Here is a 25,028-nt window from a genome sequence, read left to right as displayed (position 1 = left end):
TCATTCTGAAGGATCTGCAATGAGAGGCTCCTGGCAAGCATCCAGGAAGAGGCCTATTGCAAGCCAAGGCCAAGAAAACCTGACTCAGAACCCAAAGACCCAATTCAGGAACTGAGTCATTGCTCTGCAATGGAAGAAGAGACTGAGTTTACCCCATTTTCCCTCAGCATCTGAGCCACAGCTCTGTGACAGCTGGCAGCAGGATGGGCATGTCATCAACACAAACGTAGGCACAATTTCACTATTGCCCATGCATTTCCTTCCACTACTTCTGTGAGTTCAAGCCCTCCTAGAAGGGACACCAAGAAGCCATAAGCTCATCCCAGCCTTTTGAGTCATAAGGTTTCTGGTCATCCTTAAGCTCCTAAAACAAAGGCAAGGGAAGTCCCATATGCCAGGTCTTCCTACATTCTCTGTTCCTTCATTGTCACCCTCAGTGGAAGCACTAAAAGACTAGAAAATGGCACCATTCATTTCCCTTTTTAAGTCCTTGAATTGTGGAAGCAATGGAGCAGTGGGAGGCAGCATGTGGAAAATGCTGACTCTGAGGTGGAAACCCTGAGCCTAAGGCAAGCTCTGAGCAGCACATTCCCATGTGCCAGTCCTTCTGCTAGGTGCACTGAGCCCTGGAGAGGAGCCCGGGTCAGAACAGGGCTCCACCTTTAAAGTCTGCACAGGCTGGTGTGGAGCTTTGTGAAAGAGTCTTGCCTGGCATTCAGGAGATACTGAGTTGATCCCCATTAAATAAATAAATACTTAAAATAAAACCCTGGTGCAAAATACTGTGCAGAATGTTTTAAGCTTTCTTCTCCCCCCTCCCCCACATTTTTCTTTAATTCTTGTTCCTAATATGACACTTGCTCTCTTAATAACGTTGACTGGTCTCCTCCCGCCTTAGCCTCTTAAAAGCTGGGGACACAGGTGAGCCACTATGCTCAGTCCCAGCTTTCTTTAGAAACTTTAGTTGCAAGGGAGGTGTAGAGCCCCATGAGGTCACCAGTGCCTGCAATCAGAGCATGGGGGCACCTAAGGCTGGAAGATTAGGAGTTAGAGTTACAGGTCAGTCTGAGCTGCATCGTGAAAACAAATCTCCAAAATATACATGAATGAATAAATAAATACAAAAATATATAAATAAACACAGAATTTATCATGTAAAATCACTACAGCACCTAGCCATATAGTATAGTTTAAGGGACTACAAGGTACTATTTAAATTGTCAAGTAATAAAAGTGCAGTGAACTTGATGATGCTATTTTTGAAAGCAAGACATAGTCTTGTTTCAACAGTTTACAAATGAAAGCCGGGCATGGTGCTCAGGACTGTAATACCAGCCCGAAGAAGACAAAAACAGGAGAGAATCATGATCTTAAGGGCAGTTGGGGCTATACAGCCAGATACTGTCAAAGAATGAAAACAAATTTTAAAAATGACCTGAACCAGAGCACACTCAAGATATTCGGGATGAGGACAAAGCTGAGCTTGGAGTCAAGCCAAAGTTTCAGGATGGGGCATTGCTCAATGGTAGAGCACCTGCCCAGTAAGCCAGAGGCCCTGAGTTCAAATTCTAGTATGGCCAAAAGAGAACAAAGTCTTAAACCTGTTCATCTGAAGATGCAGAAATCATAACACTCTCAGTGACATCCTGGTGCAAGGGCACAGCTGACCCTGGCTGAGGGAGGGTCTGGGTGTCCTCATGGACATGAGTCATTTACCAGATGTGGACAAGGTGTCCAGGGCTCACTGACTCCCAGCAGGGCCAGGCAGTGACTCCAGGCTACAGGATTCTGCTTCTCTTCCTTTGGTTCCTCTGAAGCTTTATGGACTTTCTACAAGCACCTCTGCTTTCTCCAATAACCTCCTGAAGGTCCAATCAGAAAGTGGCATCTGGTCACATTCCTCAAGTTCCACACAGTTACTAGTGGTTAGTTGTTCAACTTTCTCTAGAAAATTGACTGAGTCAGATTTCCCTTCCTGAAAGGGAAAGACTCAGGAATAATGTGAGGTTTGAGGACCCACTCACTGATCCAGTGTACCCCACTGGTGGTGATTTTCTACTCTGTAACTGTCATAATCTTGAATGTGAGACAGAAAAACATTCAGTCCTGACATCAGTGAAAGGAAAACCTGAAAATATTACTGTTTAGGGTTATTTGGCCATGTCAGCCTTATGAATATGTTCCAGAGTTAAAACAGCTTGGCAGAGTGCAGTGGCGCACACTACTGGAAGATTGAGTATTGAAATTACATTGAGCCAACACCTTGGAAGTCAGCCTGGTCATCATGCTGAGACCCTTATCAAATAAATAAATGAATAAACAAATGTATAAATAGGTAGATAAATACATAGATACATAGCTAGCTAGCTAGCTAGCTAGCTAGCTAGATAGATAGATGAGGTTTCCTGCAGTAGAGAGCACCCAATATTATATGAGTTAGCAGAAAATACATTTGAGCAATAAATTAGAAACATTCAGAGATCGTCTGTATGCACCAGGACACTGGTCCTCTCCACAGGCTTTTATCAGGGACCACGGCTCACAAGGACAATCCATGGTCCTGCCTAATGTCTAGACACTACAGCAGGTGAAAACCCACCCCAAAAATATCAGGTGAGCCCATTGTACAGAACTCTTCCTGCAGTGGATGATGGGAAGGGTGAGGAGCATAAGTCTCTCTGTTCACTCTCTCTCCAGCCCAGAAAGATGCAATGCTCATTTTACTACACTCACTTCTTGTTGAACGAGCTCCATAATGTGACTCAATACAGACCCAGTTTTTAACACATCTGTTTCTCTTGATTCTGGATTTAAAGATAATTCACATTAAAAAGCATTTCTGAAACATCTCTGTGTGGTTTGCTCTTTTTTTATTGTTTCTTTGGGTTTTTAGACAAGGTCTCCTATACAGCTCATGCTGTGCTTGAACTCTATCCTTTCTCTCTGATTCCTGAGTGCTGGAATTGCAGGCTGTCCTGCCAAGCCAGGTATAACTGGTATGTTTGGAAACACAGAAAATGAGGTACAAATATACAGATACCCTTAAATGATCATTAAATAATTTAAATTGTACTAAAGCAAATGTTATAAATATCTGAAAAGGGAGCACTATAGCATTTTAATCCTATGAAAATAAAGTGAGAGCAGCAAGTGACAAACTGTTGTATTAAAATAGGAGAAATTTTTTCCTATTTCAGTGTGAGGATGGAACTTGGTCTCCTGCAATCTAAGCAAGTGCTCTACATCTGAGCTCCATCTCCAGCCTGAGAATCACTTTTACCTTATTGGAAAACTACCATAGCTGCAGGGTGTGGTGGCACACACCTGTAATCCCAACACTCTAGAGGCACAGGCAAGAGTACTGGGAGTTGAAGTTCACCCTAGGGGCTGGCAGAGTGGCTCAAGCAGAAGTGTGCTTGTCTGGCAAGTGTGAGGCCCTGGGTTCATATCCCAGTACTGGAAAAAAAAATGAAGTTCACCTTGTGGTTCATAGGAGATCCTGCCTCAAAAAAGAATGAGAGTGTGGGGTGGAGAGAGGGAGAGAAAAGGGGAGGGAGGAAGAGATATCCACAGTGGTTGGATATTCCAAGAATTCTGTTCCACCTATTTTATCTCCTTTTATGGTTCTTTCTATTTGTCACCATGCAATTGTCAACTGTCATGGAACTGTAGATTTGGTATGCAGATTTTTAATAAAGAACATTTAGGTTTCTGCAAGTCACTCTGACTGACTTAAGGAGTCCTAAGAGTATCAAGAAGTTTTGTCTACCCCATTTGAACAGGAACTTCTGGCTTCAGGCATCTTGTCCTCAAGATAAACTAGATTGGGTTGGGTAGAAATTCACCTAGGTCACCTAGGCAGGACTCAGGGTAACATATCTACAAAACTCAAAGAATCCCAATTAGACTGAAATTACAAGAGAAAGATGAGACCCAGAATACTTATGGGATCAAAGTTTAATTTTCTATTCAGAACAGTCTTTGATAATGATAAATTTTTATTTACGTACTAGAGGAACCACAAGAAGTAAATTCAGCATGTTCACAAATTATAAATTAAATTAAAAGATACTAAAAAGATGGGCATGGTGTTCTATTCTATAATCGCAGCACTCCAGAGGCAGAGGCTGGAAGAATGCAAATTCAGCATCAGCCTGGGCTACATAGCAAAACCCTGTCTCAAAAAAAGGAACACCAAACAAAAGAAAAAAGAAAAAAGAAAAAAAAACACAGCAAAAAGAGAGAGAGAAAAAAAGGAACAAAACAAGGGTGAGAAAATGCTTGCCTTACATGCTAAAGACACTGAGTTTAATTACCATCAAAACTAAAACAACAAATAAAAAAGATTCCATATTCATTCAAGTGCTGGGGGTAAGACCTTATACATAGAGCACTTGTCTAGCAAACATGGACTCCTGAGTTCAAACCCCAGTCCCACTAAAAGGAAAAAAATACTGAAAAAACAAGTCCTATCTCTAGAGAAAACAAACAAACAATAAAAACAAGAGAGGAAGAAGGGAACAAAAGATTTCAAAAAAACAAGGGCTAAAATGAAGAAGAAAAATCTCTACTTCTCAATAATAACCTTGAATGGAAATGGATTGAATGCCCCAGCTAAAAGTTTAAAGTGAATGGATTTGTATTTTTTAAAAATGGTCTGGATCACCTGCTGTTTAGAAAGAACTCATTTTGCCTGTAAGGACATGCTTATACAAAGGGAAGGGATGGAAATAAATCTTCCATGCAATGGAAATCTATTGAAAACAGGATGACTAACCTCACATCGGATGAAGTAGACTTTAAATTTAAAACTAAAGATAAAGGTTAAGAAGGTCAGATACAATGATAAAGGGGTTACACAAGAATGAAGATGTAATATTTGGAAATATCTGTGCACCTGATACAGGAGCACACAATATAGAAAGCAGATCTCACTAAATCTAAAAACAGAGATGGACTACAGCACAATAATAGTAGTGGGCTTCAATATCCCACTCTACTAGTGGACAGATCACCCTTAGAGGAAAATCAACAATCATCACACTGAAACTACACTCTAGAGCTAATGGACATTCATAGAACATTTCCCCTACAGCTGCAGAATACACATTGTTCTCAACATCACATGGGGTTCCTAGGAGGATGAACAGATCATGGACTGTCATTTTCTTTATTTTAAATGAAGAGATTGGAAGGATGCAGCAGCTTGCTTGGCAAGCATTCTGTCATCTGTAATCATGAGCAGTTTGGCACTTCTGAATCTTCTGAAGTTACAAAGCCCTGCCACCTCTTAAGGTGTATTAGACAATAAAACAGTCACCTGAGGGTAATACAGTCTTCTCATTAAAGGTGAGTGTGCATCAAAACCTGCTCAGGAGGTGGATCTGAGGTCTTACGAAAAGCTTCAGATATGAGGGACTAGTGCTCACTGAGACAGGCAAGTGCTTAATTGCTCAGCCTTTGCCTGAGTCAATCCACTGTGACCACCAGACAAGGGAGGAAGAAAAGAAGTCTTGTCATCCACGGTCACAGTTCTGTATTGAGGGTAAACTAGAACTCTGAAAAGGGGACTTGGTTTTCACAGGGAAGTAACCATGCAGGACAGACAGCTTGTACTAAAAGTAGCTCATCTTTTGAAACATATCTTTTTTGCCAATGATTTGAACTAAATAACAACTCAAACCACCAGCTCATTAACAGTCAAAAATAAAACTATAAGGGCAGAAATCAAGGACAGGAGGGGAAAGCCACTGAGTATATTTTGTGTAGAATGGGGAAGGAGGAAAACATTGTCATTATGGCTTTAGAATGAGAGCACTTCAGAAGGTCCACACTGCTTCACATTAAAGCTGTGGTGACAGCAACAGCACCAGCAACTAATTTAGCCTCCTACCTACATTCACACTTCCCCTGTCTGTTGTGTGCTATCATGAAGCCCAAGCTCCCAAAAGCTTCAATGGAAGCAGCTGCTGATCCAAGGAAAGGCTGGTGTCAGGTAGAGCCCTGTGGTAGGTCAAGGGCAGCCAGCTCCTGATCAAGGTCCACTGCTCCCAGGAGCCGTTGGCTTCAAAAAGGACATTGGGACCTGGATAGGGTTCTTCCTTGCCCCAGAAGTCATCAGCCTTGGGGTTCTCCTGTTAGTACACTTCTCTAGGCAGGTTACCAGCCGAGCCAGAGGCCTCCATGGGACTGAATGCATCCAGCACTCTGTAATAATGGCATTCCCAGAGGTGGCCAGGGTCATGGGGCATGGCCAGGATGTCCAGGAAGACAGCAAACTGTTTACCAACTCCAACTATTGGCCCTTGTCCAGGTGTGGCTAGAAGATACAAGGACCCTTGTATCTAGACACAGGGCCTCCTGCTCCTGGTTCTGCAGCAGAGTCTGGAAGTGCTGATTTTGCAGAGGGCCCCTGTCCTCTGCCCACCACCTGTCTCCAGCTGGTCCATGCAGCTGATGTGCACAGTGCCAAGGAGCACCTTGAGCACCACGTGCATGCCCAGGTAGTCATTCAGCAGGATGCATACACTGCTCTGAAGCAGGAACACTCCCAGACTGAACCCATCAGTATCCCGCAGGTTCATGTAGGTGACCTACAGCAGGTAGGGTGGCAGTGACTGAGTCATGGCCATGCTTGAGGACATGCAGAGATCCTTCATGCAGATCTAGGCCATCAGGTTCTTCACTTGTGAAATCAGGAAGCATCTGCATTCCACAGCCATAGGCCACGCCACAGTGGACAGCAGTGTTGTGGTCCTTGCTGCCTGGGAAGGTGACCCTCCACTGGTGGGCAACCTGCAAGATCGGGGGAGCAGGGCTGTCTGAGGGAAGCTTTTTGTCTGTGCCTCTGTATACCACAGTCAGACCCATCTATTCCTCCATCCTTGAGAACTCCTCCTATCTAAACTGTGTGGTCTCCTGCAGCTGCCCTGGCCAATCCCACTGTGAGCAAAGACCCCAGACCCCATAAGTATCCATCCATTTGGCGCAGGCCTGGGCCAATGCACAGGCAACTGCTCACTAGGGTCACCCTGTCCATACCCCCTTATTTATGCATTTATTTATTGTTAAATGTATTTGGGGTTACTTCCCAAAATGTTTGCATTTCAGCTAAGGCTATCTATGGTCACAGGCATAGGGCTTTGGCAATCGTTTCACAATGGGTCAGTTTGTGTTTTCTAACAAGAGACAATCTAACCACCATTAAGGCTAGGGCTAAAACTTTTGGCCAAAGCCACCTGTCCATTCATCTTTTAGATAATTTTTTTGTCAATATAATTTTGCCCAGTAGACATTTCAAAAGATTGAATGTGGTAAGGTTACTGCCATTTGATTCATTAAAATCTTTATCTTTGATAATAATTTGCCCAGTGAGTCTCGTGCTGCTTACAGAAGGGTGTGGCAAGTGCTAGAGAAACGCATGTCTCAGTCATCTTATTACTGATGGGCAAGAATTTCCACAGAGGAAAGCCTTCTCCATCCTGGAAGAGACAAATCACCCCAAGAGTGGATGAAGTAAGTCCCTTCTGGAAATAAAATGACTGAAATCAATTGTATATGGTCAAATCGTCCAGCAGGGGGCAGAAACGCACAGCTTGAAAGAGTCTCTCTGGGATCCTGAGTCTGACAAACCAGATGGGAGTTCCAAACAGTATTTTCTGCTTTAGAACCATGAATCCAGCACAGTATTGGGTGCCAGATAATACAAACCATCTGCAAATTTGCATTTTTGTAGCTCTGAACTGATTACACATGTTTGCCATGCAGTAAACAAGCAGTGTCTGTCATATACCAGGCTCCATGCTCAGATGTGGGCTACAGGGTGACAGACACACAATCCCTGTTCTTTAAGGTAGAATCTGTTTCTAACAAGAGAGTTGGCAAAGGAAGTAAACCACATTCTTATCACATCCTCTAGAAACCATCTTCCTAGGAGTTCATCAGATAGATAAGCCTGCGACCCTATGTGTAATTGCAAAACTTGAAAAGGACCAAGCTTCCTTCCCTTAAGTGGGTGAATGCATAAATAAACTGCAATCCATCCAGACAATGGAATATTACCAGGCCTGGAAAAGACATGGGAATCCTTAAGTGCATGTGACTAAGAGAAAAAGACAATTTGAAAATGCTGCTTAAAGTGGGACATTCTACAAACAGCAAAAGTATGAAGACAGTAAAAGGCCATTGGTTGCCAGGAATAGGGGCAGGAATGAGTAGCCAGGGCATAGAGGTTTTTTAGGGCAGTGAAGAACCTGGCTGCCACAGAGAGGACAGGGAATTGTACTGAGGCAGACTATCCCGGGATGCTTCACAGTCATTGCCAACTCATCTCACAGTTGGCCCAGGGTCCTCTTGTGGAGACCCTGAGCACCATGGACCTCCAGAGTGGTGGAATGCACATCTCTAGGCTTCAGTGGCCCAGCTGGACCGTGTAGCACAGCAGGTTCTCCAGGACAGCCACAGACATGGGACTCCTTATGTACTTGAATGTGCTGAGCTGTAGCAGTTGGTCAGGGCGGGCAGAAGGGCAGTGAGCTGGAGGTCCTCGATCCCAGAGCTCCCCAAACACAAGGTCTTCAGTGTAAATGCAACTCTCTCTAGGAGAACTAGGAGGGGCTCAGAGCTGAGGTGGTCAGGGTGACACTACTCAGATTCAGGTGTTTTAGTGTGGATGCTCAGACATTGGGACAGATGCTTTGAGTCTGATTCTGCAAGCTGGCAGTTAGTCACTGACAGGGTTCCCAAGGGGGACCTCAGGCACCTAAAGAGAGAACAAGTAGTTGTTGAACTTGGTGAATGGGGTGGGGAATGACATCAAGGTGGAGAGGAATTCACAGCCCACCCACCTTAGATCTGATCCCCACAGCTGGCACAGGACATGGGTCCTTCCTAGGCCATTCAGCCCCACTTAGCCTCTGCCTTTACATGGTGATTACATTTGTGAGACCTGGCTTCAACGCTGAGTTGTGAACAAGACACTGATGTTCTGGTGCCTCCGTCTCTGTGACAACCTCAGTGCTGGGACACAGCAAGTGGCCACGAAATTTACTGTGATAATACAAGACCTCCTTGGGTCTGCAGGTCAAGCTCTCCATCCTTCTCACCTGAGCACCTGGTCCAGGTGGCTTTCCAGGAAGGAGACAGAGTCCAGGGAAAGCACCTGCAGGCGGGCCAGGTTGAGACACTGAGAGGTGAGTTGGACGACCAGCTGCTCCTGTTCATCTGGGGAGATGGAGGCAGGCACATGGATGTGGAGAGAGTAGTGTGAGGAGATTTCTCATCTGGCCCAAGCAAGGAGCAAAGGCAGCCATGGACAGCTGCCAGGGGCAGTGCACTTGCTCTTCTTGCGTGTAATCCAGCTGCAACTCTCCCTGAACCCTCCTGATGCATTGGGTGTGAATTGTTGAACTCTTCACCTTCTTACAGCCCAGCTGTTGTAAACCATTTCTTTCCTGGACCTACAGAAGGAGGTAGGAGAGAAAGGCATCCGGGATTCTTTGCTTCTACTAACACCTGCAAAGGCTGCCTTGCTCTGCTCCTGGGACCATTCTGCTGTGTTGGCCTCCATTGCCTCTACCTCTTGGCCTCTGGTGAGCAGGCATCAGCCATGTTTCCAGACCCTATCTTCCAGAACTTCTGATGCACTTGACATAAATCCAGCATTTGAGCCACTCTGCTACTCCAAGGGGCAGTGTTTTGGAGAGGAATTCGGAGGCTGTGTTCCCTGAGGAATGTGGAGGCTTTTTGTTAGCAGGGTAGTAAGCTTAACGGTTTTGCTTTCAAAAGTGACAGGGCATGTTCGGGGGGATTGGGTGGAGGAGAGTGGAACCTTGGTTTTGCAAAATTTGGGGAAAGAAAGTTTTCTGAATTTCACATTTTGCCATACTAACTCTGCCACTGCCTTTTGTGTGATTTTTCGTAAAATGTTCTTCTTTACTTTTTTGGGGTCTGGGGAGGGGGTGTTGTTAGGATTTGAACGCAGGGTCTTGAACTTGTTACAAGGGGCTCTACCACTGTCTGTAGCCCTTATGGGTTAGTTACTTTTTGGGTAGGGTCTTGCTTTGTTTTCATGGTTGGACTTCAACTTTGACCTTCCTATCGAAAGCTTCCAGTATTGGGATGGCAGGTGGGGTCAAATCTTTCAATGTCTCTCTGTTTTCTTCTTCTGTAATGGAGTCACACTGTACCCTTTCCCAGCTATTCGTAACTCTGGGAGTGAGGAATGTGGACTGAAGGTCCTTGAGTTGTCTGCCCAAGGTCACAAGGCTCCCATCCATTGTTCTGGGTTGTTCCTCCACACCTGCCCCTCTCTCCCTCCATCTCTCTCACTGCTCTATGGGATTATTTTTGCACCACTGGAAACCTCACCTCCATAGCCCCATCACAGCCAACCTACCAGAATCAGTCTCTCTGTACTTGAGGAGAAATGAAGGAGAGAGCCCACTTTTCAGTGTCCTGGTGGGACGAGGCCCTTCGCTCCTCCCCCAGGGGCTGTGCCCTCTGCCCCTCAGGCTCCTCCTCTGCACACAGCGACCACCAGGGTGCTTGCTGTCCTCACCACTTTGGCTTTAGTTTTGCAGGTGGATAGTTGACCATGAGCAGCCAGGAGCAAGATGGACCAGAGAGGGCTTGAAAACCCTGGGGAGAAGGGAAGAGAGACACAGGACAATCAGCCGTCCCTGTCCTCTCTTCTCATCTCCTGCTGGCACTGCCAGCTAAAGTCCCTGCCATCTTGTGCTGGGTGCTTGTTATGTGCCTGGCAGGGCCCCAAATCTAACAACATCTTTGTATTCAGCAACACGTCTTTGTCCACCTCAGTGTCATTTTGAATGGAAATTCAGTTATACAAATTGTAGGTGATGAAGGATTCATTGCAGATTTCAAACACTATAAGAGAGGAATTCCTGTTCTCCCTTCAACCCCTGCCTCCCTGGTTACTATTTTCAGCCACAATCCCTGAATAAAAACTTCAAAAGCTACCGTGAAAGTCATGTGACAGTAATATAGAGCATTTGGATGTCAGAAAAGAAAACACGCTGAGATGTAGGTCCCCACGTGCACCTGTTCACAAAGGGAACCTCAAATAAATCAGTACAAAATTCTGCTTTGAAAATTGTTTTATAGAATGTGATTAGGCTTTTAGTTAAAAGAAGCATTAAACTTATAAAATTATAAATCCACAAAGTCTACATTTTATCATTTTAGGGTTACCCAACAAACTAAGTTATGAATAGATATATTTCCAGTCAGATGTTCCATTTCTAAGTGTTTGATTAAGAATTTGTAAGGGGATTAGGAATTCAGCTCAGTGGTAAATCGAGTGCCTGGCAAGCATAAGGCCAGGAATTCTGTCCTCGGCACTGAAGAAAAGGAAAAAAGAAAACAAGAAATGGTGGGGGACTGGGAATTCAGGTCCATGGTAGAACACTTGCCTAGAATGCACAAGGCTACAGTGTCTGTCTCCAGCAGATAAAAAAATTAAATGCCATGAAGTGAAGCAGAAATTAAAGTGGTTTGGATGATGCAAGCCACAGCCTTGCTGTCCAGTGCAGCACTGGAGCTCCTGGGTGTTTACCCAAACCTGCATGGTTATAGCTACTTCCCTCATTGCCAGCATTTGGCATGCACCAAGATTTCCTTTTGCAGCAAAATTAATAACTCAATCCTGGCTCAGCCAGACAATAGAAAGTCATCAAGCCAAGAGACGACAGATTGACCCTTAATGCAATTACAAGTGAAAGAAGGCAATCTGAGAGATCACTTTGATGCACGGATGACACGCGCAGGAATTTCAGGTGCTCAGGGTTCTTGAGCCTGCTCTGAGAATGAAAGCACAGACAGACTCTAACAGCAGAGGTCGGAAAGATTTTATTGCAGAGAATTTAGTTGGAGAAAAGAGAAGAGAAAGGTTGCATATTGGAGAATGCAGGGGGACCTGGAAACCAGTGATCCTGTGAGTCAGGGTGGGGAGTGGGGTTTATAGCCTATTTGCATTGCCTGATGGCGGAGATGCCTTTCAGATGCAAACAGGCATTTCCTAGGGAGGAGAAGTGTCTCCTTGACCACTTATCGCCTTTTGGGACCTCCCGCAGTCCGTCCTTCAGTCCTTCATTCCCCCCTCTCAATGGTTGCCTTAACTGCTGTTAGGGATAGGGATGATGAAGTCTGTTCAGTAACTGCTTCCTGCTGACAGGGGGCGATGAAGGAGCCCACAGCATTAGGGCTGACCACGAGAGGGGTTGTCAAGGGGACCTCGGTAGTAGGTCGTTTTCATCTCCACCAGAGGCATTTGTAGTTTGATGGATTCTAGGCGAGAAGAAACAAACTTGACAAGTAAGTTTAAAATGCAAGGCCCAAACACAAGCAAGAGGATAAGGGCAACTATAGGCCCCAGAAAGGGTAGGAACCAAGTCCTGGAGGGGAGCCAGGATTTTATTTGTTCCCATACCTGAGTAGAAACCTGAGTTTCAAGAGATTGCTCCCGGAGCCATTTAGATTGTTGGAGAATATGATCTGCATTTCCTCTACAATGCCCGAAGTGTTTATATATGTGCAACAAGAGGTATTGGCAATGGCACATACCCCCCCCCCCTTGCTTGGCCAAAAGAAAATCTAGGGCCAGGTGGTGGTCTATGACCATACAGGCAAGAGACAACAAAGACCTTTGCATGTCCTTAATGGCAAGGCCTACCTGGTCTGAGGTGTCCTCTACCACTTTGGTTAGGTTTTTTGCAGTTACATGATTGGCAATTACCCCATAGCTGATTTCAGCAAGGGCTGTAACTAACGCTGTTATCCCTAAAACTATTAGAGGAACCTCTCTTATTTCTATGGGAAGCTGTTCCTATTGTAGTTAGCATTTCTCTTTTCTTCCAAATGGCTGCATGAGCATGCAGGATCAGGAAGGCATACTTAGAATCTGTATAGATGTTGACTCTCTGTTCTTTTGACAGTCTTAGGGCTTCTGTTAAGGCCACTAATTCTGCCAATTGAGTACTGGTATTAGGAGGAAGAGGACCTGATTTGAGGATACCAAATTCTGTTACAACTGTAAACTCTGTATGTCTGACACCATTCTTGACAAAGGAACTGCCATCAGTGTATAATTCTATATCTGGGTTTTTTAAGGGTTGATCAGTTAAGTCAGGTCAGGCAGCATAATTTTCTGTAAGTACCTCCTCACACAAGTGCTCAGGATTTCCCTCTGCCTCTGGTAGAAGGGATGCAGGATTTAGGCTCTGACAGGTCCTTAAAGTTATTTCTGTCCCTCCCAGAAGCTGGGCCTGATATTTAAGTAGATGGCTGTCAGATAGCCAAAGTTCTCCTTTTGAGTTTAAAATTCCTCCTAGGTCGTGTGGGGTATAAACCATTATGGGGTGGTTTAGGATAAGTTTCTGAGCTTCAGGCACTAGAAGACTTACTGCAGCCATTCCTCTGAGGCATCCTGGCCATCCCTTGGCTACCTGATCTAACTCTTTGCTTAAGTAACCTACTGGCTGGGGATTGATGCCCTGGAGCTGAGTCACCACGCCTAAGGCCAGTCCTCCCTTTTCATAGACATATAATTGAAACTTGTCTTGTATTGGGAGACCCAGGGCAGGAGCTGTCATAAGAGCCTTCTTTAACTTGTGGAATGCATTTTCTGATTTGTCATCCCATTCAATAAAGGGCTGGGTATCCTTCTGTGCTTCCTTAAGGATTTGATATAAAGGCCTGGCTAGATCTGCATATCCCAGGATCCAAATTCTACAGTATCCAGTGACACCCAAAAAGGCCCTCAATTGTTTGAGTTTTAGGTAGAGAAAATGTCAGGATTGGACGGATTCTATCTTCTCCTAGAGACCTCATTTCTTTCTCCAGGACAAGACCTAAATATGTAACCCTAGACTGACACAATTGGGCTTTTTCTTTAGAGATCTTATAACCTCTATCTGCTAAGAAGTTTAGTAAGGACTCAGTGGCTCATGAAATGACAGGCTCATTTGGTCCACAGAGCAGGAGGTCATCTACATATTGTAGCAGAGTAGCTTGTGGGTATTGCCATTCTGCCAAGTCTTGGGTTAGAGCTAACCCAAAGAGGTGGGGGCTGTCTCTGAATCCCTGGGGGAGGACAGTCCAAGTGACCTGTCCAGACTTTCTTGTGGGGTCCTCAAAGGCAAAGATAGGTTGACTTTTAGTGTGTAAGGGAATGCAAAAGAAGGCATCTTTTAAATCCAGGACAGAGTAGTAAGTAGTACCCGGAGGTATTTGGGCTAAAAGCGTATAGGGATTTGGAACTACAGGAGAGGCACTACTGCTTTGTTGATCAGGCAGAGATCCTGGACTAGCCACCATTTGTTAGGTCCCTTCCTGACAACAAGAATAGGAGTATTATATGGGCTGGAGCATTCCATATAAGACAGTCCCTGTCTCTTTAAGTCTTTGATTATGGGAATTAGCACCTCCTTAACTTCTGGCTTTAAAGGATATTGTTTTTGATGGGGAAACCAGGAGGGGTCCTCGAGATGAATTAGGACTGGGGTAGCTGTTTGTGCCTATCCCACAGTGTGTCCATCCGTCCACACCGTGGGGTCTACTTGTTCCTCTATTAGGGGCAAGCAAAAGTACTCTCCTGGGGGTAAAAGTAGCTGTACCCCCAATTTGGATAGAAGGTCTTGCCCTAGCAGAGGAGTAGGGGCTTCTGGGACAATTAAAAAGGAGTGACAGAAATGGAAATCTCCCCAGGGGCATGCTAAAGGCTGAGTGAAATAACGCTTTAGAGGCTGGCCTGATATGCCTCGAACAGTAATTTTCTTGGAGGACCTGGGTCCGGGAGAGAAAGGAATAGCTGAGATGCTGGCTCCAGTATTGATAAGGAGGCTGACCTTATGCTTAATTTGGGGCTCTTCTGCTTTTACAGAGGTTACAGAAGCCTGTATGGGAGGCCCTGGGACCCGTCATTGGGTGGGACTCTGACCTCAGTTCCCCTGAGAACCAGGGACAGTGTGCCTTCCAATGTTTTCCCCGACAAATGGGGCAGGGTCCTGGAGGTAGCTTTCTCCGGGGGCACTCCCTCCTAAAATGGCCTGTCTGTCCACATTGAAAGCATGTCCTCGGGTTTGGACTTTGTCCAGGAGGAGCCTCTCTGAGCACTGCGATCAGAGCCTCCTGCCACTTATCCTTTCTCTTTTCCCTTTCCAGGTCCTTCCTTTCTTTTTCTAAGTCCCTGTTATGTGGCTACATGGACCAATTGGTCCAGATCTCTGCTCCCTTCAGCCACCAATTTCTGAAGCTTTTTACGGATATCTGGTGCTGACTGTGTTAGGATTTATCTTTTAGGATGATTTCCTCTTTCTGTGACTCTGGTATAATGTTGGTATGCTTTTGTAAAGCATTCTTAAGTCTTTGTAGGAAAGCTACTGGAGTTTCTAAGGTCCTTGCTGTACAGCTGTGACTTGGGAGTAATTAAGAGGTTTTACCTTGGCTCTCCTTAGTCCCTCAAGAATGCAGTGGATGAAGTGGTTACAACTCCATTCATCCTTGTCATTTTCAGGGTCCCATTTAGGGTCATACCTAGGCACTGCCTGATCTCCTGTTGGAATTGGGAATTGAGGCTCCCTTCTAGGTATCCAATGTCTTTGTCTTTCTTCCCCCTCCTCCTCCTCCTGTGAGGGCCCAGTAGGAGACAGGCCTGTAGGGCCACTTTTATCTAAGTCTCCAGCTGTGACTGCCTGATCTAGAATCAGATGTTTCTCCAGAGAAGTGAGGGTCTGAGATAGCAATAGCGTTACATCTTTCCAGCTCAGTTCAAAGTTTTGGCTGACTTCTCTAAATGCCTGGATGTACTAATCTGGATTTTCAGTGTAATTTCCTAAATCCTTTTTTATTTCTTTAAGTTTGCTCACTCTAAAAGGAACATGAGCTCTGTCCCCTCCAGGAATTAACTGGAGGGGGTAGTCCTGTGGACAGTGTCTAGTGTGTGAGGTGGCTGGGTAAGGGGGAACAGGGGAAGCTGATGGAGTATTAGATGGGTTTTTTTTGCTCATGGGAGTTTGGGGGCTTTTTGCAAAGGATTACCATGGTCTGGGTATCTAGCCTGCATTTGTTTAGCCATTCTGGGTGGTCTCTTAGGAAAAAGAGCAATTGAACGTACGGAACTTCGATCCATTTTCCCTCCTTTTTACAGAACATATCTAATTGAAGAATGGTATTATAATTAATGTTCTCTCCTTCTGACCATCTTTCCTCATCTCCCAGAGGATACTGTGGCCAAGCCTGGGTGCAGTAAAACTTGAGTCGCTTTTGTTGAAGACTTTCTGGATCAAGATCTTTCTAATGTTTTAATAAGCGGGCAAGGGGAGATCCTTCCTGGATCCTTGAGGCTTGATTTTCCATCTAAAAAGGGAAACAAGGGAAAATTGGTCACCTTAACAGAGGTTTCTCCTTTTATCTAAGCTTCCCCAGATGAGGAGAAACTCTAGTGGGAGAGGGCGTCCCGCTCTCCCTTGCTCCTTCCACTGCCACTCGTGGGTAGAGGAGGATTTACAGATAGATATCTCAGTTGCACCCACCCCCCTGAGATGATCTTTGACCAATCTCTCATCTATTTGACTTGCCTGTTTGCCCTGTGACCCAGGTAGGCCTAGTTCTCTTCTACCAGCTGAATGCTTGTAATTAAAAAACAACTCTATCAAAGTAACCAAGAGGGCTTGCGTGGCCAGAAGGAGGCCTTTAGAGGCATGGATGGGGACTCTTGATGAAGTAGACTTTTATTCCCCTATATATCCTGTGAGGCATATATGCTTTCTATGAAAGGAGAGAGAGAATCTGGAGGCTTTTGCTCTGGTAAGGGGCAAAAATGGAGACCTGAGGTTTTTGCCTTTTAACTGTTTTTTTTTTTTTTTTTCTTTTCCTGAGGGCAGTTTGCAGAACCTGTTTAACTAATCTGATGCTTGACAAAGACAGTCAAGCCTAAATTGGAGACTAGCACTTTCTGATGCCTGTAGGGATTTTTCCCAAACTCCCTGAAGAAAGAAGCTCACTGCTATTTACAGCAAAGGCAGGGAGGGGGACACTCATCCTGAACTGCCTGGGAAAGGGGAAGGAGAGGCTGAGGGTTGAGGAAAAAGAGAGTTTCCAGGCTCAAAGCATGAGGGATTATTGATCATCCCTGCTGTCCAGGTCGATCCTGCCAAAGGCAGTACTGGAGCACTGGAAGCAAGAGGTGACCTGCACTCTCGGGCCACGGAAACCATGAAGAAAGCATGAGAGATCTGATTGTCTGTTTGCCACGGACATGGCTGGAGAGGTCCAAGACTTAACCACCTTTGGGGCCTCAGGACGGGTCAGGAAGTTGTGTCTCCAGCCTTTGGGTGACACCGGGGAGTGCCCCGGCCAGAACACCTTTTGTGGCTTGAAGACAAACTTCCCTTTCCACCGGCTGTTCTCGGACCTCCCCTTAAGCTGGTCAGATCTTGAAAGAGAGTGTTAGCGTTTAAGGAGAGGAAAAAAGAAAAAGCCTTGGTGCACTGAAGTCGAGTTCTGCTCACGTAGCATTGGCAGTGCAGTACAAACCCCTGCCCGGCCTCTGAGTTTCCCAGATTGCCTGCCGTACAGCTGTAGTGGGCTTGGACCTTTTCCTCAGTTTCCCAAGGAAGAAACCCTCCTTAACAAGACAGAGAGAGAGGGAGAGAAGGTCGACCTGAGAGTTCCACCGTAGCTAGGCCGTGGTGGGGGGTCTCTCCTGGAAAACAGACTCCACCGGAGTGCCGGACGCTCACGGTCACATTCCTAGGCAGTCTTTCCCAGTTTGGCACAACCTATACCGACCTCAGGTGAAGGCTGGTCCCTTCGTGCGTCGCCAAATATGATGCACGGATGACATGCACAGGAATTTCAGGTGCTCAGGGTTCTTGAGCCTGCTCTGAGAATGAAAGCACAGACAGACTCTAACAGCAGAGGTCGGAAAGATTTTATTGCAGAGAATTTAGTTGGAGAAAAGAGAAGAGAAAGGTTGCATATTGGAGAATGCAGGGGGACCTGAAAACCAGTGATCCTGTGGGTCAGGGTGGGGAGTGGGGTTTATAGCCTATTTGCATTGCCTGATGGCGGAGATGCCTTTCAGATGCAAACAGGCATTTCCTAGGGAGGAGAAGTGTCTCCTTGACCACTTACCGCCTTTTGGGACCTCCCGCAGTCTGTCCTTCAGTCCTTCAACTTTACTCTGCAAATGTCACAACAATGGAGACAGCATACAGCCCAGTGGTTGGTAGGTTTTGGCAGGATGGAGGGGAGAGCAGTCAGAACCCAGGGGATTTTCAGGGCAATGTGGGATCATTCATTTCATGTTTTTCAAAACTCATAGACTGTACAACTGCAAGAAGGAACACCAAAGTCAACTATGGACTTGCAAAGATGCTCGTCGTGGTTGGTCTATGAACGGTAACATTTGTCTCCATCTGGAAGACTTGCTGCTCCTGGGGGAGACTGTGCCTGTGTGGAACAGGGGATTTGGGAACTGTGGAGTTCTGTCCAAATATTCTGCGTTTTTAAGAGTGATATATATAAAAAATCAGGTTGAGCAGGAGGTCTGGCTCAGGCAGTTGAGCCCTTGCTCAAGTCCTTGAACATGGAGTTCAAACCCTAGTGCCCCCCAAAAATCAAAAGTAGCCAGGCGCAGGTGGCTCACATGTATAATCTTAGCTACTTAGGAGACAGAGATCAGGAGGATCACAGTTTGAAGCTAGCCTGGGCAAATAATTCTCGAGACCCTATCTTGAAAACACCCAACACAAAGAAAAGAAAGGTGGAGTGGCTCAAGATGTAGGCTCTGAGTTAAACCCCAGGACAGCAAAACAAAACAAAATTAAACAAAACTAAACTAAAAACCAAGTCTATGTTGAAAAATAAGCACAGCAATTCAAACTCTAAAATTTATACTTCTAAATATTTATTAGAATAGAAACATTCTCATTCATGCTGCTTAGTCGCTTTGAAAACTTTATTTGTATTTTGAGATAGGGTCTCCCTATTTACCTGAGGCTGGCCTCAAATCACATTCTTACTGTCCCAGCCTTCTGAGTGCTGGGATAACCGGTGAGCACCACCACACACAGCTCAACTTCTTTTAATTACTCGTTCTTTTTTTTTTTATATATATAAGGGAGGGGATGCTTTGAGTGCAAACCAGGGTCTCAAGCATGCTAAGCAAGCACTCAACCACTGAGCTACATTCCCAGAGCAAGTCCCATTGGTTTTGAGCCAGCAAAGGAAATTAAATACAACTTTAGCATCCTACTGCATTCTTTGAAAGTTCTAAATTTCCTTTATAATTTTCAAATCAATTCATATCTATGTTATCTCTAAGCATCCCAACATGAGTCTTACTCCTATTTTCTGCATAGTGAGCAGGAAATGTTTCTTTTTATTCTCCATGTCACACTGCTTTATTCTATTATGCTAAAATAAATCCTTGTTTAAACTTCAACCACAATCACAACACGAATGCTCCATAGGATTTCATAACAGCTTGTAAATGACTACACAAAAAAGTGGTTCTTGTAAAACTGGGAACACCTGTCCTGATCTTCCAGCAGAGGGCACACAAACCATTGGCTTAGAACTGTCCTCTTCTGATCACTGAAGGTGAATCCAGGTGTTTCTTTGTTTCCTGTACAGGGCTTCCCCTCTGCTATGCAGATGTTCTACCACATCAGCCACACGCCCACGAATCCAGTCATGCCCCCACTGTTCACCCTGCTGCCTGCTTCGTCTGTCCTCTTTGGATGAATCCTGATGAAATGGAGGCCCCATGTAGAAGCTGAGTCCCATTCTGTGCCTGACTCCCTGCTCTCCTCCCAGTTAACGGGAACGGAGAGTGAACTGAAGGATGGTGTTGCCATGAGGGATAAAGAGGGAAAACTTGCCTCTCCTTCTGTTACCCTACCTGGGATTAAATCCAGGGAAAACTAAGCCAAATGAGACATACCCTCAGGCCTTGTGGGGTTTTTAGTTTTGGTTTTGCGATAAGAGTCTTGCTAACTTTGTCCAGGCTGGCACCTGGATGCACCTCCTGAGAACTGAGATTACAGGCATGCTCTACCCATTCTCACAAGATGCTCTTACTGAGCACTTACTATTTGCAGGCCCATGCCACATCCTAAAACACACATCACCTCATTTGCTCCTCCAGGGTCCCTCAGCTGGTGGATATCACTGTCCTGAGAGGCAAACTAAGGCTCTTCCCTCAGGTCCCCTCCCAAATCCCCAGGCCCTGGGTCTTCAGCAGTAGCCATCACACAGTGGCCCTTTGTTGAGCACCATCCAGCCAGGGAAGGTCCTATTAGACCACAGGCACTTTATCCTGATCCAGGACAAGATAATGCAGGGGATGTGGGGGCAGGGTGGAAGGTCTGAAGGGGTTTTGTGTCAATGGAGTTTAGAAATTTAAAGGGGAGATTGAGTTCCACTCCTTGGTCTGGTCAACGGTGCTTACAGTGGGATCAGCTGAGCAAGGTGTAACAGGAGAGGAGAGACTCCTGAGTATGTGGTGCCTCCATGTTTGCCTCCATGGTGGGAACCTCGATTTCAAATGGCCAAGTTTAGGAGGAGAAATCTGTAGAGAACTCAGCCAAGACTGTGTTATTGCTGTGGTAAAATCAAGTTACCAAAAGACGTGGGACAGAACTGAAAAGTTAAGATCCTTTAAGCCCACCATCAGTTCTTTTGTGGAGAAAATCCTTTAGCAGAGGGGATGAATATTTGTCCATGTATGCAGGTCTTGTGTGCAGGGGACAGACAAATAGTTGGGAGTCCTCAAGGGTGTGGCCACTGAAAAGTGCCTTATACCCCCACCCCTTTTTTGTAGTATTAGGGTTTGAACTCTGGGCCTCATGCTTGCTAAGGAGGTGCTTTATCTCTTGAGTCACTTCTGCCAGCCTTTTTGTTGTGTTGGGTATTTGGAGATAGGGTCTAGAGAACTACGTGGCCTGGCAGGCTTTGAACTGCAATCCTAATCTCAGACTCCAGGGTAGCTATGACTACAGGCATGAGACACCAGCACTGGGTCCCATTTTCTTTTAATGTATTTTGTCCTGCACATTTCTCCAGCCCCCATGGATGTGCCCATGTTCCCCCATAGCCTGAGAATCATGCATCCCACATCCCACTCCTCTATTCTAGTCCTTGGAGTGGTTCTGAGCAGCTCACTTCAGCTGACAGCCTTGTGTGCATAACCACTGACCAGCCACACATATGGATGTCACAGATGCCCAGAGAGAAGGAAGAATGGAAGGCAGTGGTCAGCGTGGCTCCAATTGTAATGTTAAGAATTCTTGGGCTTCAGCCTCACTGATGAGAGAGCTCAGTGCCTTTGCTTTCCCTACAGTCCCTACAGTGTAAAGGGCTTTCCTCCCTTTACACTGGAAGCAGATTGATTGACTATGCTGATGAGAGGGCTTGAATCAAATTATAAGGTTTTCTTCATTTTTGACCATTTCTCTATGGAACACCCATAAAAGTGTGACGCCCTCATGCACCTCTTTAGCCTGAGGACACATCTACACACTGATTTGGGTTTCTGACTACTTGAGACACATGTCCCAAGACTCATCTCTCTGTCCCACACAAATCTGAATCCCCTCCATCACTTTTACTTTTCCCAGGCCCATTGGGAAGAAATTATGTGTTCGGTGTTCTTTGACCAGATCACTAGGCATTGACCCAGCCTTTCTAGTACTCAGAAGAAAACTTTTGATATTTGCAGCAAACTAGGCAGGCATCTGACAGCAACAGAGACTCCCCTCCATATTATAGAAGCATCTCTTGCCACATTGATGGCAGGGGTCAATACCAAAAAAGACCATCTTGGGTTGCCTTAAGGCTCTCAGTGTATCCATAAGCTCAGCACAATGTTGAGAAACTCTCCCTGTGTGCACAGCCCCCAGCCCACCATAGCTCTCCACAGGAACTGGGTACAGCTCCTGGCTCAATTGGCACAGCCTGGCAGTGTGGTGCAGCAGGTCCTTCAGGACAGATATGGAGATGTCATTCCCATAGAAACAGAAGGTGGTGAGCTGGGAGCAGTGGCTCAGGGCAGGCAAGAGGGTAGTGAGCTGGGGGTCCGTGATTTCACAGTCCTCCAAGTCCAGGGTCTTCAGTGTTTCTGCAACTCTCTCTAGCAGAACTCGGAGGGGCTCAGGACTCACATATGTCAATGGGACTCCTCTCAGACTCAAGTGTTCCAGCTGGCGGATGCTCAGGCACCTGGACAGACACTGCAAGTCTGATTCTTCAAGCTGGCAGTGAGTTATTGACAGGGACTTCAAGGGGTTCTTCAGGCACCTGAGGAGACAACGAGTAGTTAGGTCTGGCTAATGGATTGCAGGTATTTGGCTATTAAAGGAGGATCAGAACTTCAGGTCAGAGAGCACGACCTTTTCCACATGGAACTGACCAATTGCAACATGGTTGACACCAAGGATGGTGCATGTCAAAGAGTGTGTTCTGTAGTCAGCCCTTTTTAGGCTGAGGCCTTTCACCATCATTGTGTGACTGGCTCACTGCCTCATCTCCACAGCATCCTTTCCTCACTGTCACACACAATGACCCTGCTCTGGCCAGTGCAGACCTACAGGAAGGACATACTCAGGCAAGATCTGGAAACTTTGCTGGGTTGCTTCCTGTGTAGCTCACTCCTCCTTGCATCCCTAGCATAGCATCTGTCACTGTTCCCTTGCTTCACTGCTGCTCCTCACCCTCAACCTCAGTCTCACACACTTGCCACCTCTCCCTCCACTGCCTAAAGTCAACACCACCACCTTTCACAGAGACAAGCTCCTTCCCGTCCACAGCTCCAGAGCTCAGTGCTCCCTTGGTGACCTGTGCAGGTGTGAGTTGCTTCCCTCCTTCAGTGCCCCCTTGTCCTTCTTATTTCCACCACCTGGAGTATGAAACTCCTCCTATGGAGGAACTCACAGCCACTGACCCAACACCTGACATCTACAATTGTCTTTCCTGCAGTCACAGGACCTTCCTGACCTTTCCACTGGAAGCAGGTTGATTGGCCATGGAGGTATACAGGTTTTACACAAAGTTCAAGGTTCCCTTCACTTCTGACCATTTCGCTATGGACCATCCACGAAAGGGCAACACCCTCACGCACCTCTCCAGTCCGAAGACACATCTACACATTCTAATTTGGATTTCTGACTGCATAAGATACATATCTGAAGGTCTCAACTCCAGTGACCCTCTCCAGGTCATTAACCATGATGTGTCCTCTGACTTTAAAGGGCCATGAGAGAACACAGCACAGGATAGAGTAGGAAAAGTCAACAGTTACATACATAGCGCATACATCACACTGACATCACCTGGCAAACAGGATGTAATCTACCTTCTGTATAATGCAACATGAAAAGACTTGCTCTGCTCTACAGAGACTTCCCCATCCATCCTCACCTGAGCACCTGGTGTAGGTGGCCATGCAGGAAATAAGCCCTGCTCATACAGAGCTGTTGGAGGCAGCCAAGTTTGCCGAACTGAGAAGTAAAAGTGGTGACAAGCTGCTCGTGCTGCTCTGGAGTTATGGATTCTGACACACAGGTATGAGAGATGTTGAGTTTGTGCAGGTTTCTCATTTGGCCCAGGTAAGGAGCAAACATGACCAGGGCCTGCAAGGTCCAGGGACAATCCATGACCAACTCCTCCATCCAGTCCAGCTCCAAAAGGCCCAGGACCCTGTGGATGGACCATGTCCTAATGACAAGAATGGACAGTCCCCAAATTTGCATCTTCCTACAGCACAGTTGTATCAAGCTTTTCCTCTGCTGAACCCACTCAAACAAGTACAACTGGAATTTATTCAGGTCACAGGGCTCCAGGTTAACATCAACTATCAGTCTCAAGGGCTGCTTCACCCCTATTCTTGGGGGGACCTCTGCTGCTTGATTCTTGCTCTTGGTCTGTAGGATGCAGTCCTCAGGCATGGATTTAGACCACATGTTCCAGAAGTTCTGGTGCTCAGACCCCAGGTCAAGCACCTGCAGTTTCCACCTCCTGAGGAGAAACAGGGAGAGTCTGAGAATCTTGTCAGGGTCCAAACATCCACCTGTGCTTCTATTCCCCATCCTCTACCCTGGACATCTCTGTACCCTTTTCAATTTCATCCTCATCTTAGTTTTCCTTCTTTCTTTTTTTATGCCTATCTTCAATCCCCTTATTTCTTGAAGTACTGAGCCTTAATCCTAGGGCCCCATGATCACTAGGCAAAGGCTCCTTGGTTGGGCTTCATAGACAGAACTCTCACTTCCTTTTCTCCATCCCCTTTCCATCAGTCCAGCCTGGTTCCCACTTGTATCAGCAGAGGAAAGACACAGGTACAGCTCCTTCTGATATTCCGACATCCATCCTAAGTAATCCTCCATTCCCAGAATACCTTTCCTAGGTGGAGCTCAGCTTTGTCCCTGGCCTTTCTAATCTCCTTGTTTTCACTATCATATGCTTGGTCCTTCCTTCCCACTCTCCATGTTCCATCTCAGCTCTGCCATGATCCCAGGGCCCTCCCTTCCACGAAGCCTGAGTCACACTCACCTGGGGCGAACCTGCTGGCAAAGTAGCTTGTCAATCCCATCCAGGGCAACCTGTAAAGTCTCCAAGTCTCTTGTCTTCTGAATCAGAGCCCCTAGGGGGAGACAGGGGAAGGGCCAGGCCTGTACCATGGCCTTCACAATCTCATTGCGTCTCCAGGTGAAGGCCTCCATGAATAGAGGAGGGAAGAGCTCCATGGGCAGTGTCTCCACAACAGAGATGTCCAGGGCATCATTCTGCAGCAGGCTTTGCCCTGCCAGCTGCAGGAGGGTGGGTGGGGCTTTCATGCTCATTCTGAAGGATCTGAAATGAGAGGCTCCTGGCACTCATCCGGGATGGCACCTGCTTAAGGCCAAGAAAACCCCTATTCACCTTCCAAGGACCCAACTGAAGACCCAAGTCATTGCTCTGCAATGGTGGAAGAAAATTCAGTTTACCCCATTTCCCCTCAGCACCTGAGG

General features: G+C 46.1%; 1 protein-coding gene across 1 annotated transcript; it reads right to left on the bottom strand.

The window, feature by feature from the left end:
- Positions 1–24,860, bottom strand: LOC109701330 (PRAME family member 12-like). The gene is made up of 8 exons (XM_074079668.1): positions 24,571–24,860; positions 23,818–24,036; positions 23,440–23,718; positions 21,929–22,320; positions 9,105–9,222; positions 6,687–6,795; positions 6,428–6,593; positions 1–53 (listed from the first exon to the last, which is right to left on the bottom strand). The coding sequence occupies exons 1-8, from the start codon at positions 24,858–24,860 to the stop codon at positions 1–3; spliced, it is 1,626 nt and encodes a 541-aa protein (XP_073935769.1).
- Positions 24,861–25,028: the final 168 nt, after the last annotated feature.

The sequence above is a fragment of the Castor canadensis genome, chromosome 7, assembly GCF_047511655.1.
Source record: "Castor canadensis chromosome 7, mCasCan1.hap1v2, whole genome shotgun sequence".
Classification (NCBI taxonomy): Eukaryota; Metazoa; Chordata; class Mammalia; order Rodentia; family Castoridae; genus Castor; species Castor canadensis.
Note: the sequence above shows the minus strand (reverse complement) of the source record. Positions and strands in the feature narration are given on the sequence as shown.